Source organism: Balaenoptera physalus, assembly GCF_965194825.1.
Source record: "Balaenoptera physalus genome assembly, chromosome: 1".
Lineage (NCBI taxonomy): Eukaryota > Metazoa > Chordata > Mammalia > Artiodactyla > Balaenopteridae > Balaenoptera > Balaenoptera physalus.
Genome location: NC_138882.1, coordinates 128,981,000 through 128,995,218, shown reverse-complemented (window position 1 = coordinate 128,995,218; position 14,219 = coordinate 128,981,000). Strand labels below are relative to the sequence as shown.

Sequence of the window (14,219 nt, the reverse complement as noted above, 5' to 3'; positions counted from 1 at the left end):
GATCCTAATTTAATTCAAAATATTTTTAGTTCCATTGTGATTTCTTTGACCCAGGAATTATATTGAAATGTATTGCTTAATTTCCAAACAGGGATTTTCTATTTATATTTTTATTATTTATGCAAAGTTTATTTCCATTGTAGTCATTAAAGATAATCTGTGTGATCATTTGAAATTTGTTTAGATTTCCTTTATGGCTCAGAATATGGTCAACTTTCTTAAATTTTCTGTCTGTATTTTAAAATTTTTGTGTTCAAGTTGATGGTTATAGTTTATAAATATATATCAATTTGTTAATTATATTAAACTCTTCTATATCCTTACTGATTTTTTTCCATATTGATTTTTTTGCCACTTGTTCTATCAGTTATTTGGAAAGATTTATGAAAATCTCCCATTCTGACTGTGGATTTGTAACTTTCTACTTTTAGTCCTGTCCAAGTTCAGTATACTTTGAGCATATATTATTGGGTAATGCAAATTAAGAGTTATTATGTCTTCCTGGATAATTAAATCTTTTATCATAATGAAATGACACTCTTTACCTCTAGTAATATTTCTCTCCCTAAAGTCGACTACTTTGTCTGATTTTTTTTCACCTTTATTTAGGTATAATTGGCAAATAAAAATTGCATATGTTTAAGGCGTACAATTTGACGTTTTGGTATATATATACATTGTGAAGTAGTCACCACAATCCAGCTCACTAACATATTCACACTTCACACAGTTACACTATTCTTCTTTTTAAAAAAATTTTTTTTTTGTGATGAGAACATTTGAGATCTACCCTCTAAGCAAAGTTCAAGTACACAATACAGTACTATTAACTATCTGTGGTCACATTGCTGTACATTAGATCTCCAGAACTTATTCATCTTACATAACTGATACCTTGCACCCTTTGACCAACATCTTCCCCTCCACCCAGCGCCTGACAACAACCATTCTACTCTCTGCTTTTGTGGATTTGACTACGTTAGACTCCACATAAAAGTGAGATCATGTCCCACAAGGACTCAGAGGCAAAGAATATACAAATCAATTTTCACTGCAAAGTAAAGGAGCTGTTACAGTGGAGGATTACTGGACTGAATGTCAATATTATGACATAGTATGAGTGTGTTTCATGTTTGGTAATTTCAATCATTGTTGCTTTTGTTGTGGTCATCCATTTACAATGCTTGGTGTCAGTCTATTTATCTCTTGTAAAAATAAAATACAGTGTGTGTGTGTGAAAAAAAAATAACAACAACAAATCTTGATGCTTACCTCTCACAATTCATCAAAATTAACTTGAAATGTATCAAATAAATAAATATAAAAGCTAAACTAGAAAACTTCTAGAAATCTTTGTGACTTTGGTTTAGCAGAGGATTTCTTAGAACACAAAAAGCACAACCCATAAAAATTTATAAACTAGAATGTATAGAAAACAAAATTCTCTTCAAGAGAAACCATGAATAAAATGAAAATCAATCCACCATCAAGGAAAAAATATTGGCAACGCATATGTGTGACAAAGTACTTTTCTCCAGAATATATAAAAAATACTTATAACTCTGCATTAAGTAAACAAAGGAAAAAAACAGGCAAAAGATTTGAAGAGATAATTCACAAGAGATAATATAAAAATGGTCAATAAGCTCATAAAAATGCTCAACATGATTAGTCATCAGGAAAATACAAATTAAAATCACAATGAGATATCATTAAATTGGCTAAAATAAAAACACCTTACAACATCCAATTTTGGCAGGGATGTAGAGCAGCTAGAGCTCTGAGATAGTGTTGAAGGGTGTGTAAAATGATATAACTACTCTGGAGAACTCTGCTGGGCAGTTTCTTGCAGAGTTATACATACTTACTATTTCACATAGCAATTCTACTTCTAGGCATTTACCAAAAGAAATAAAAACATGTTTCCCAACAAAGAAAATATTTGTAGCAATTTCATTTATGATGGACATAAACCTGAAGACAACTCAAAGCTCATCAATGTGAATGGATAAGGAAATTTTTGTGTAGATATACCATAGACTACTACTCAGTAATAAAAAGAAGCGACATACTGACAAATGCAACAATACAGCCGAACATCAAAAACATCATGCTAAGTGGAAGGATCCACTCACAAAAGACTATCTATTATATGATTTGAACATACTAACTGATTACATTTTGTGTTTAAGAATGCTCAATATCATGACATAAAAATTCTCCCCAAATTCAAAGAAATTTCCATCAAAACTCCAGCAGAGTATATTATGAAATATGATAATCTGATCTCAAAATTCACACGAAAGGATAGGAAAGTTCATTCCAGGACTTATTGCAAGGCTATTTTAATTCAAACAGAATGGAACAGAATCAAAAGCCCAGAAACAAATTTATGGACATAAGAGAACCTGGAATATGATAAAGATAACATTAAAAATCAAAAACAAAAGTGAGATCATGCAATATTTGTTTTTCTGTGTCTGGCTTATTACAATTAACATAATGTCTTCCAGGTTCATCCATGTTGTCACAAATGGCAGGTTTTCCTGCTTGTTTAAGGCTGAATATTTAGCTGTGTGTGTATATATATATATATGTATATATATATATATACAATACTAATTTTCTTTACCTATTCATTCATCAAGGGACTTTTAGGTTGTTTCCATATCTTGGCTATTGTAAATAATGCTACAATGATCAAGGGAGTGCAGATATCTCTTTGAGATACTGATTTTATTTCCTTTGGATATATACCCAAAAGTGGGATTACTGAATTGAGGTAGTTCTAGTTTTAATTTTTTTTGAGGAATCTTCATGCTGTTTTCCATCGTCACTGAACCAATTTACATTCCCACCAACAGTGCACAAGGGTTCCCTTTTCCTCACATCCTCACCAACACTTAACTTTTGTCTTTTGATAATGGCCCTTCTAACAGGTGTGAGGTGATATCTCATTGTGTTGTTTTGTTGTTGTTGTTGTTTGTTTTGGGGGGTATTTTTTGCCGCACTGCACAGCTTGAGGGATCTTAGTTCCCCAACCAGGGATCGAACCTGGGCCCCAGCAGTGAAAACGCCAAGCCCTAACTGCTGGACCGCCAAGGAATTCCCCCGTAGTGGTTTTGATTTGCACTCCCCTGATGATTAGTGATTCTGAGCACATTTTTTTTGTACCTGTTGGCCATTTGTATGTCCTCTAATGAGAAATGTCTGTTCAAGTCCTTTGCCCTTTATTTTGTAGAAAATGGATTGTTAAGCATTTTATTAATTTAAAAAAATTATTGAGGAATAATTGTATTAATTCCAATTAGATTAGTTTCAGGTGTACAACCTAATGATTTCATATTTGTATATACTGCAAAATGATCGCCACAGTAAGTCTAGTTAATGTCCATCACCATACATAGTTACAAAAATTTTTCCTCCTGATGAGAACTTTCAAGACCCACTTTCCTAGTGGATACTTTCAATTGATATTTTCAATTTTTTTTTCCTTTGCCCATTTTTAATTGGATTTGCTATTTGTATGGTTTTACCACCTTTCTATTGGTTAATGTTTCCATGGTATGTTTTTTCCATCCCTTTACTTTTAGCATTTCTGTGTCTTTATATTTCAAGTGTACTGCTGTATCGAGCACTTCTGATGCCCTACCTTATATTCTCTCAGCCCACCTTTTACTTGGCCTTTGCTGCTGTGACCAGTTTTGTACCCATGTAATGCTGCCCAGGACAGCAACTCACTGACTTCCTGCCCTGAGATATACACATTGTGAAAGTGTGAAGGAGGCAATGTGCCAAGGGGGTACTTTTGACCAGCAGGGGACAGGCTCTGATAAATAGAGGCTCCTCACACATGTCCCCTTAGAAGGGCCAGCAGCATGGCGTCCCAGTCTCCATCACAGTGACTAACCCGACACTGCACCTTAGCACTGGCTTGCCCCCTCCTCTGCATTCTCCCCGGTCCCCACTCCTGCTTTCCTGTCTATGGCTGCTTTGATGCTACAAGACCACATGGCCTGAAAAGCCTAAAATGTTTGCTGTCTGACCCTTTACAAAAAAAGTTCGCTGATTCCTGTTCTACGGATTATGACACGCATCACTAACTTATTCATGTCTCATAGAAATCAGTACTTTTACCACTTCCTAAACAAGACCTTAGAATAGTTAAACTTCATTTACCTGCCTCATGACTAATCTCTATTTTAAGTACCACAAGATACTTTTAATATTTTTTATATGGTCAATCTTCATTTAGGTTCACCCACAGATTTATCATTTCATTGCCCTTCATTCATTCCTCTGAGCCAGATTTCTATCTTGGATCATTTTTCTTCTACCAGAAGAATATTCTTTAATATTTCCATTAGAGTAGAATTTCTGATGAGAATTCTCTCAGTGTTTGTTTGTTTGAAAATATCTGTATTTACTCTTAGTTTTTGAAAGATATTTTGACTGGATATTCAAACCTAGATAGGCAGTTATTTTTTATTGGCACTTTAAAGATGTCATTTCATCGTTTTCTGGCTTTCATTGTTTCTTTGGCAAATTTAGCTGTCTTGTTATTGCTCCTCTGAAGGTAATCTATCATTTCTTTTTTCTGGTTGCTTTAAAGATTTTTTTTTTTTTTTTTGTCCGTCTAGCCTTTCAGCAGTTTTATTATGATGTGCTTAGATCTGAGTTTTTTCTTCTTGGTTTTTATATTGCTTCTTGAATCTGGGACTTGATATTATTTATGAGTTTGGAAAATTCTTAGCTATTACATTTTCAAACACTGCTTCTTCATTTTCTCTCTTCTTCTTCTAGAATTTTCTAACTGTTGTCTCATATGTCTCTGTTGCTCTTTTCTGTACTTTTCCTACCCCTCTCTCCCCCTTGCTTCACTCTGGATATTTTCTCCCAAACTTTTAGTTCACTAATTCTGTTTTCAATGCCTAATTGGCTATTAACACATTTAGTATAATGAGGATATGGGATGATTCTAAATGGAATTTAGTCCTGTGAAGGCTGATTCACGCAAACTCTGATGGTATAGCCCTTTAGGATTCCAACCAGGAACCTAAGTTGGGAGCAGCAGTAGTAGTTTCTAGAGCTCCTCCTCCGTGGTGGGCCCCATATTCCAGTTTTTGTCCCCTCAGCCCCATAGTCCGTTAAGAGCTTTGCCCAGAAATTATCTCCATGTTAAATGATAGCAAAGTCCAGGTATCTATCCTTTTTCCCTTTTTGATCTAGTCTAGCCTCTGCAATAATGGTGTATATTCAATAAATGCTTAATGGGTGAAAGAAATGATTTCTTTTACACTTTCCCTATAGGCAGAATTAAGAAAGCAAATTTTGGCCCAGTATTAGAAAGAACTTCCCAGTTATTAGAGTTAGCCAGTAATGAAAGGGGCTGCCTCAAAACTAGTGAGACATCACAAGAAATGCTCACAAAGGACATTCAAGTTTAAAGGTTCAAGTTTAAAAATCACTTGTCAAGAGATTGTAGAGATGATTACAGGTTTGGCATTAATTTGGGCTAGATAACCTCCAAGATTTTCTCATCTCTTATTTCTGTGATTCCAGTTTTTGTTCCAACTGTGATCTTCTCTCTTTGTGGGGTTTTTTTTTTTTCATACTTTGCTTCTTGGTTTCTGACAGTGATCTGAACTATGGAGTGTAGGCCTTTTAACACGTCTTCATAAAGAATAGGGCAGTCAAAAGCACTGACAGTTAAGAAGAGAGCTCACTAAAATAAGCTCGCTTAGTAGTCTGATGCTGTGAATAATACATCTTTGCTAATCAAAGATGGTCATAGGTTCTTTTTAACAGAGTAATCATTCAGATAAGGGACTTTGAGAAAATGGATAGAGGAAGATTGACTTGTCCATATAATGACAGGGAAAAAAAGATTGATTTAGTTGATCCAATGGGAGAAAAAAAATATCAGCAATTGGGAAGTTTACTTCCATGTAGACAAAAGTGATATCCTGGTCTTTGTTCTCATTTATTTATTTACTCACTCATTCATTCAATCAGCAAATACATTTTGAGAACATAGGCTAAGAAAAGGTATGCCAAGGATCCACTTTGTTTGGTGATACTTTTCAACGTTTCATGAGTGAATTTCATGAAAACTTTCTAGGTGCTTCACATCTTCTGGGAAAGAATGGTATCTGCTTCTATTTTACATTTTGGGGGAAAAAACATAAACAATTAAATTTTTTCTTTTAAAATTGAGCACTGTTGGAGAACGAGGGTCCTAATGAGTGGGCATATGCAGGGGTGACTAGGAATCAGGTGAGCATGCTTGTGGCTGAGATCACTGCTGAGCACAGTCGGCTGGTTATCCCAGCTGCCGTGGAGGTCTCGTCTGTTCCACGTTTTAATTTTTTGTATCACTGGTTATATGTTCTTTAGTTTATACCAAGAAAAGACAGCAAGTTAATTACAATTATAAAATTAAATACCTTTGCAGATTCACTTCAAAGTCATCTATATCAGACCTGAAGTTGTGTTCATTGATCAAAAATCTTAGATATAAAAAATATATTAAAAAATAAAAATAAATATCAAATATGTAGGAATAATTTTTAAATGGGCAAGAACATTATATAGAAAACTACAGAGCTCTGCAATAAAAAGTATTGGGAGAAATTTAAGAAACAACAGCAACAACAAATATCTTAGATATTCTACTTGTTTCCTGTAAACTTATAACTGCTTTTTTTTAAAGTCTATTAATTAGAATAAACAAAATTCAGTTTTATTCAAAGTGTAAAAAAGTCTTTTATAAATTTCAAGCTAATTTCAAAAGCCAATTCTAAAAGACAAAATAAAATGATGATTACATATTTGTCTCCCCATAACCTCATTGTGTTAAGTAGGGAGAAGCACATACATTGCAGTCTGAAACAAAACACAAAATGTATTAAAGTAAAGCATTTAATTTGTTTAAATGCAAAATGCAAGAATTTCTAAATGCAAGTTTTACCTGCATTCACACTGAGCTAGTAGTTGAAGTTTTTTCCATATTTTAATATACAATATGACCAAACCAAGAACAATATAATGTCATTTTAATTTTTTTTAAATAAATTTATTTTTATTTATTTATTTTTGGCTGTGTTGGGTCTTTGCTGCTGTGCACGGGCTTTCTCTAGTTGCGGCGAGCGGCGGCTACTCTTTCTTGTGATACGAAGGCTTCTATTGTGGTGGCTTCTCTTGTTGAGGAGCATGGGCTCTAGGCGCATGGGCTTCAGTATTTGTGGTGCGTGGGCTCAGTAGTTGTGGCTCACGGGCTTAGTTGCTCCACGGCATGTGGGATCTTCCCGGACCAGGGCTCAAACCCATGTCTCCTGCATTGGCCGGCAGATTCTTAACCACTGCACCACCAGGGAAGCCCTGTCATTTTAATTTATTTGTCAAAAATTGTCTTCTCCCTTATATGCTATTCAAAGTAAATTTAAAAGGATGTCATTTGTTATGTTGGGTAAGACTGAATATTACCAAAGATTTTATTTAATTTGAGTTTTGCATTATAATATTTGATAGTATAAAAGTTTTAACTTCAGATAACCTCTTTACCATATATCACACAAAAATTACAAAGTGATTTTGTTAATTGTTAAGGGTTCTCAAAAGCTACTTAAAAGTGTTTTATGGGACATATTAAACTACTGAGATGGGAAGGGAAAAATAGTTGAGAAAACTGAAGTTCAGAGATATTGAACCTTTTGCCCAAGAACAAATGACTAATAGCAGATTCTACATGTAAAATCAGCATGATCTGATTCTAAAATTCATGCTCTTAATCACTTATGCAAGTATGTGCCTATGCTTACACCATGGCAGTGGGAACTGGGGGAAGGGGAATCTGAGTAGTGTTTCAAGACAAAACTCCACAGTCCATGGTGATAGCTCCGAGAGATTGAAGTTTTGATAAGGGTTATAAAGGATATTAAGATTTCTAGCTGAGAATTCGAAAAGATACGGGCACCCCAATGTTCATAGCAGCGTTATTTATAATTGCCAAGGTACGGAAGTAACCTAAATGTCCATCAGCAGATGAATGGATGAAGATGTGGTGTATATGCCACTTGCAGGAACATGGATAGACTTGGAGGGCATTATGCTAAGTGAAATAAGTCAGACAGAGGAAGACAAATACTATATGATATCACTTATATGTGGAATCTTAAAAATACAACAAACTAGGGAATAAAACAAAAAAGAAGCAGACTCACAGATATAGAGAACAAACTAGTGGTTACCAGGGGGAAGGGGGGAGGGGCAATATAAGAGTAGGGAATTTTAAAAGGAGTTATTATGGGATTATATGAAATCACATTTGTGAAACTTTTGAAAATTGTAAAGCACTATAGAATTTAAAGAATCTTTCATTCAGGGCTTCCTTGGTGGCATAGTGGTTAAGAATCCACCTGCCAATGCAGGGGACACGGGTTTGAGCCCTGGTCTGGGAAGATCCCACATGCCACAGAGCAACTAAGCCTGAGCACCACAAATATTAAGCCTGCTCTCTAGAGCCCACAAGCCACAACTACTGAAGCCCGTGTGCCTAGAGCCCATGTTCCGCAACCTCAATGAGAAGCCCATGCATCACAACGAAGAGTAGCTCCTGCACCTACTCACCGCAACTAGAGAAAGCTTGCGCACAGCAACAAAGACCCAACGCAGCCAAAAATAAATAAATAAATTTATTTTTTTAAAAAAAGAATCTTTCATTCAATTAAAAAAGAAGTTTTAAAAAACACTTCTAGCTGAGAGATTCAGGAAAGTAGTGTTGCTACCGTAAAAATAAATAAATAAACAAATACATATATAAGCAAGATGGGAATTTCATTCAGGTAAAAAGGTGCTGGAACTGATTTGGCCTTGCTGGGTCACACGTAATATTAAGACTTTCAGGGACTTCCCTGGCAGTCCAGTGATTAAGACTTCACCTTCCAGTGCAAGGGGTGTGGGTTCAATCCCTGGTTGGGGAGCTAAGATCCCACATGCCTCGCGGCCAAACAACAAAACATAAAAACAGAAGCAATATTGTAACAAATTAAAAAGACTTAAAAAATGATCCACATCTAAAAAACTTTAAAAAAAAAAAGACTTTCAGGTAGACCCATCATATAAGCATTTGATAATATAGGACATAAGTGCTGTTGAAAGTCAGTGCTGAAAATGTACATTTGGAATCCGTCAACAAAAGATAGGTGGTTGAAACCAGAACAGTGGAAGGGAGCTGAGAGAATAAGAACCTGGAGAGGGAAAAACAAAACAAAACATTATCTAAGGCCCATAAACATCATTATTTGTGAGTGTTACATTTTTAAGGAAAAAAATTTGAGCAAAGAGAAAAAGAAAATACAGAAAAGTTAAATGAGAACCAGGACAATATAGAATAATGAAAACCAAGAGATAATAAACATGGCTAAAATTCGTTGAGCGCCTACCATTGATCAAGTTTGTGCTGATCTTATTTAATCTTTATAGTAACTCAGGGAGGAGGTTCATGTATCTCTTTGGACAGATGAAGACATGGAGGCTTAGTAAAGTTAAGCCATATGCCCAGAGCTCAGCTGGTAAATCCTAGGGCAAGAACTGTAATCCGTGTTTCCCAGACTCCAGGGTCCATTTTTTAACCAGTGGTCTCAAGAGTGCACAAGGCAAACCACTGTAGTGTGGGAAGAAAATGTTAAATTTACGATGATCATATGTCATCCTTTTAAAATTGTATTTTTGTGTGTATTTTACAACATACATACTATTATACAATATATTACATATATACATATGTATGTATGTATGTACATATGTAATACATACAATATATTAGTATGGTAGTACATGGCTATCATACATTCATGCATAATTTATAATTTAATAAGTATTTATTGAGGTAGATGCTCAAATAATTTACTAACATGAGGATACAATAACAAATTTTTGGAGATCATTTCTTTAAAGCGCTATGCAAAACTGCCTCTTTTTCTTGTCCCATTTTCAACAAGAAAGTACATTCATTTTATATGATCATGTTATCTTTTACATACATTACTAGTTCTAATTGAGTTAAATAAAAACTGTTTAGTTCATAGGTTCTTTTCATGTTATTCCTTGGTATTTTCAGAAATTCATGAAGGCCTTTGAGCTATTTGATTCTTTGTAATAGTGGAAGGAACACAGACCATAGACCAGACAGACCTGGGTTCAAATATCACCTTTGACCTTACTGACCATGTGGCCTCAGACAAGTACTTAATTTCTCACAGCCTCAGTTTGCTCATCTTTAAAATGGAAATAATATTTACCTTGCAGATTGTTGTAAAGTTTAGCAACAGCATAAGGAAATAACTTAGCACTGGGCCTGGCATACAGTACCTACTTTTAAAAGGGCAGCACATAATAATAATAGCAGCAGTACTTGTTTACTGTAGAGAATATCTGTAGCTCAGTAGTCATTTCCCCTCTAAACGGGTCACATCTACATTTGACAGAGTTTGGCCTATATTGATCTTAACTTGAAACTTGAAAACTTATTTGAGCATAGACAAAAAGTATTTTCCAGAAATTTGGAGGGCCACTGTACACGGCTCTGTGAGTTGAAGTATACCATTTACATGGACTGTAATAGCAATAGCTCCTCCTGGCCTTGTGTGGAGCCGTAGCCCTGGAAATATGCTGGCAAAAACATAGAGGGTCAAACATATGGCAGCCTCCACAGACCCAGAAGAGAGAAATGCCACTGCCCACACTCACATTGGTTGGTATGTTGAATGCCTGTCTACTTGTTTGATGCTCTCCACAGATCTGTACTCCGGACTTGGTGGTGTTCCTGGCCTGTACCAATCAGAGGCTCAAAGAAAGATTACTGAAGCGTGCAGAGCAACAGGGGCGGCCTGATGACAATTTGAAAGCTACCCAAAGGAGACTAATGAACTTCAAGCAGAACGCTGCTCCATTGGTTAAATACTTCCAGGAAAAGGGGCTCATCATGACAGTAAGTTAGATATACTTTACATGTCTAGTATAAGAACGATCTTTCAGATTTCTAATTATCCTATGTTCTTCTCATTTAGAAATCCTTTTACCTTAAAAAAGTGACTTTTCTTGGGTGGAGATCCAATGAAAAAAAATTGGTAATTTTGACCTGATTTGCCTTTATTAAGCCATGATGGTAAAAACACTTTCACTTTAGTTTAATTGATTTTACAAAAAATGAAAATTTTAACCTTGGCTAGAATTCTGTGGCCTCCAAGTTTTAAAGTATTTTTAAATAATTTTTTGATCATTTTAAGCAATATTGGCCCAGTTTCTCAACTCTTCTGTCTTTGAAAACCTAATAAAATTAGACTTAAATTGTAAGTTAGACTTTATCATAGGTTACCACATAAAGAAATGAGATTCTGATGGCCCAAAAAGTTATTAAGGGTTTGACTTGTCATAAAGAAGTGATATTGTCTCAAAATGGAAGGCATCGATCTTTCTGCTCCATCGATACAATGCAAATATTAACTTTGCTCATAAATAGTTTGTTTTGTGGTTAATGATACTGAATGTGCCAAAGAAGGATGAAGCTGAATCACTGGTTAATATAGTTATTAGAATACAGGAAGCTGGAGGTGAAAACTCAGCTAAATTTATGATCCCCACACATCAGAGATTCAATTATGGAATAGAGGAGACGGAGGATCGTTGGCCAGCTGAGGCATTTTGCAGAAGAAGACGCTAAAACCCAAAGCAGCTCGGGGTGCTCCGTGGCGGTAGCAGACCTCGGCATAACCCTCCCTTCAGCCCTTAGCTCTTCTCACGAGACCAGAGATTCTTGTCTAGTGGGGCTACAAGCTGTGGAGAATCTGATGAAAGTGATACATGCCCATCCCAATAAAATGCACATAAGATGCTTTCCATAAATTTTAGGTAAATCTACTGAAGCCCATCCACAGCGCTCCTATGACCTAACGATTACTGTGTTAAAAATCTCTTCATTAGCCTAAAATGCCCTTAGATTGAAAGAAACAGTCAACAACATTTGAATAATAATCTCTTTGCAGTTTTTTTAGCACTATTAAGAAATATTTATTAGAATTTGCCCTTTGAGTCAAAGTTGTCATGTCAGAGAATTATAAATCTGACCTGAAAGTTGTTCACAATGCCAGAGTCCATTTATGGTCTAAAAGAGACATTGAGTGATATGAAAGATTCAAGAAAATCAGGGTGGATGTTTCTCTGGCTCTTTTTTGTTGGGGTTGTTGCTTGTTTCTCCTGGAAATTAGCAATGCTGACTTCTGTGTCGTGTCATAAAAATAGAAATTTACCCTACAGACCAAAGCTCAACTGCAAGCTGCAGAGCCAGAGTTTTAACTGATGTTTGCAAGGCTTAAAGGTATTACCAGAGTGTCTCTGATTTCTCCCTGCTTGTCACGTTCATCATCACTAGCAGAAGATATTTCCCAAATGAATGCAGAATGGGGACTGTTAATCTACTAATATTTTGCATGGAGGTGAAATGCCATTGCCTCTAATTGAGGGAGTCAATACCAATGCGGATGACAGCCTGTAACCTCCCTGCTAAACCCCATGAGCTTTAAGATAAATGCCTCTAATTACTGGGAGAAGACTTGCATTGGAAAGTCACCTTTTGAAAATCGGTGAACACAAACACAGGCTAAGCTCTGGGAAATGTCACTGGAAATTTTAGTCTGACAAAAGAGTGAGTGCAGTATCCTGAAGCACATGTCCTCCTTCAGAACCTGGATCATAGGTCGCTCTGGGAATTAAAATATACTTGGTAGCATTTCTGCTTTTAAAGATGAGTTAAAAGATTAAAACGTTATCTTGATTAATCAAAAACATATTAAGATTTTAATAAAAATCTGGGAGTTAATAGATTAAACCCAAATATTTCCTTTTCTCTGTAGTTTTTTTTCTTTTGCTTCTACCTGCCCCTCCTAATTGATTCATTTATTCATTCAGTAAATATTTATTGAGAACCAATGGGTGCCAGACCCTCTGCTAGGTGCTAGGGGTGCAATGCTAAATAAGCAAAAGGTAAGGATCTTTATTTTATTTCCTGACACTCTTCAAACTCCTAGAACAGTGCCTCTCTGGTACACAGTACGTTGCCAGTAAATGAACAGAGCTTGCAGTCTATGGGGAAACAGATATTAAACAATGAGTTATTAAGTGTGATGACTGTTGTAAAGGAGAATGTACAGGGGGGCCTCACATATATGTCGTGCACCACAGGAAAGCCCCGTAGTGAGTAGAACAGACTCTCTCTGCCCGCGTGTAGGATTCATCATTGATCTTGGTGTGAGGTTCTTAAAGACCACAGAGACCACATACCTCTCAGTCCAGGTGAGAAACTTTATCTTGGTGCTCCTCTTCCCTAGGGATTTAGAGTCTGAAACCCTTCACCTGGAATCTCAGCTCCACTGCCATTTAATAAATTCATGGTGCTCTAGGACTCAGTCTCTATCTATAACTTGGAAATGACGTTACCGACATAATAATGTTGTTTGGGTGAAATGAGAGAATGCATGTAGCCTGGCGGACGATGGCAGTGCAGAGGTCGTGGTTCGGATGCACCATGTAGCCACAGTGCCTGGTGCAGATTCCTGCTGCATCACCTACCACCCGTGTGACCTCCTGAAGGTTACTTATCTTGTCTGTGACTCAGATGCCCGACCCATGCAGTGGATATAATCATCGGTCCTACCTCAGTGTAATTGTGTGGAGTAAGTGGATATCTAGTGCTTAGAATGGTGCCAGGAATGTTGTGACATATAAGTGACTGAAATTATTTTGTAATTTTCGTATTTCCTCCTTTTTCTTCCTTCCACCTCTAATGACCATTTTTGGAACCTACAATTACCACTAACAAATCCGTGCTCTTGGAGGGTACTCTGTTGCCTTTTCTCCCGTAGATAGATTGTTGAAGAAGTCCAAAATGAAGAATTTAGATTTTAAAAACTTTTCCCCCAATTCTCTTTTTTTTCTTTAAAAGTGTCTTTTAATCAGTTAGAAAATTGTCCCAGTGTTTTCTTTGACTTCTTTATCACCCGTGTAATCAAGCTATATAATAGGTATGTGTCAATATGGTAGTTGAATTGTAACAGATGTCAACCCATTCTTTTTTCTTTTTCACTTCAACATTAACTGTATCAGTTGGCAGATCTGACTGAAGAACAAATCCAGTTTGAAGAGAAAACCTAATCAAAATAGCC

At 36.0% G+C, this 14,219-nt stretch overlaps 1 protein-coding gene across 5 annotated transcripts in view; it reads left to right on the top strand.

The window, feature by feature from the left end:
- The window catches only part of AK5 (adenylate kinase 5), a 243,652-nt gene that overhangs the window by 44,584 nt on the left and 184,849 nt on the right, over positions 1 to 14,219 (top strand). For all 5 annotated transcript variants that reach the window (XM_082420424.1, XM_082420425.1, XM_082420422.1 and 2 more), the window contains exon 6: positions 10,799 to 10,990. In XM_082420424.1, the coding sequence (XP_082276550.1) occupies positions 10,799 to 10,990 (192 nt within the window). The remainder of the gene's footprint in view (positions 1 to 10,798; positions 10,991 to 14,219) is intronic.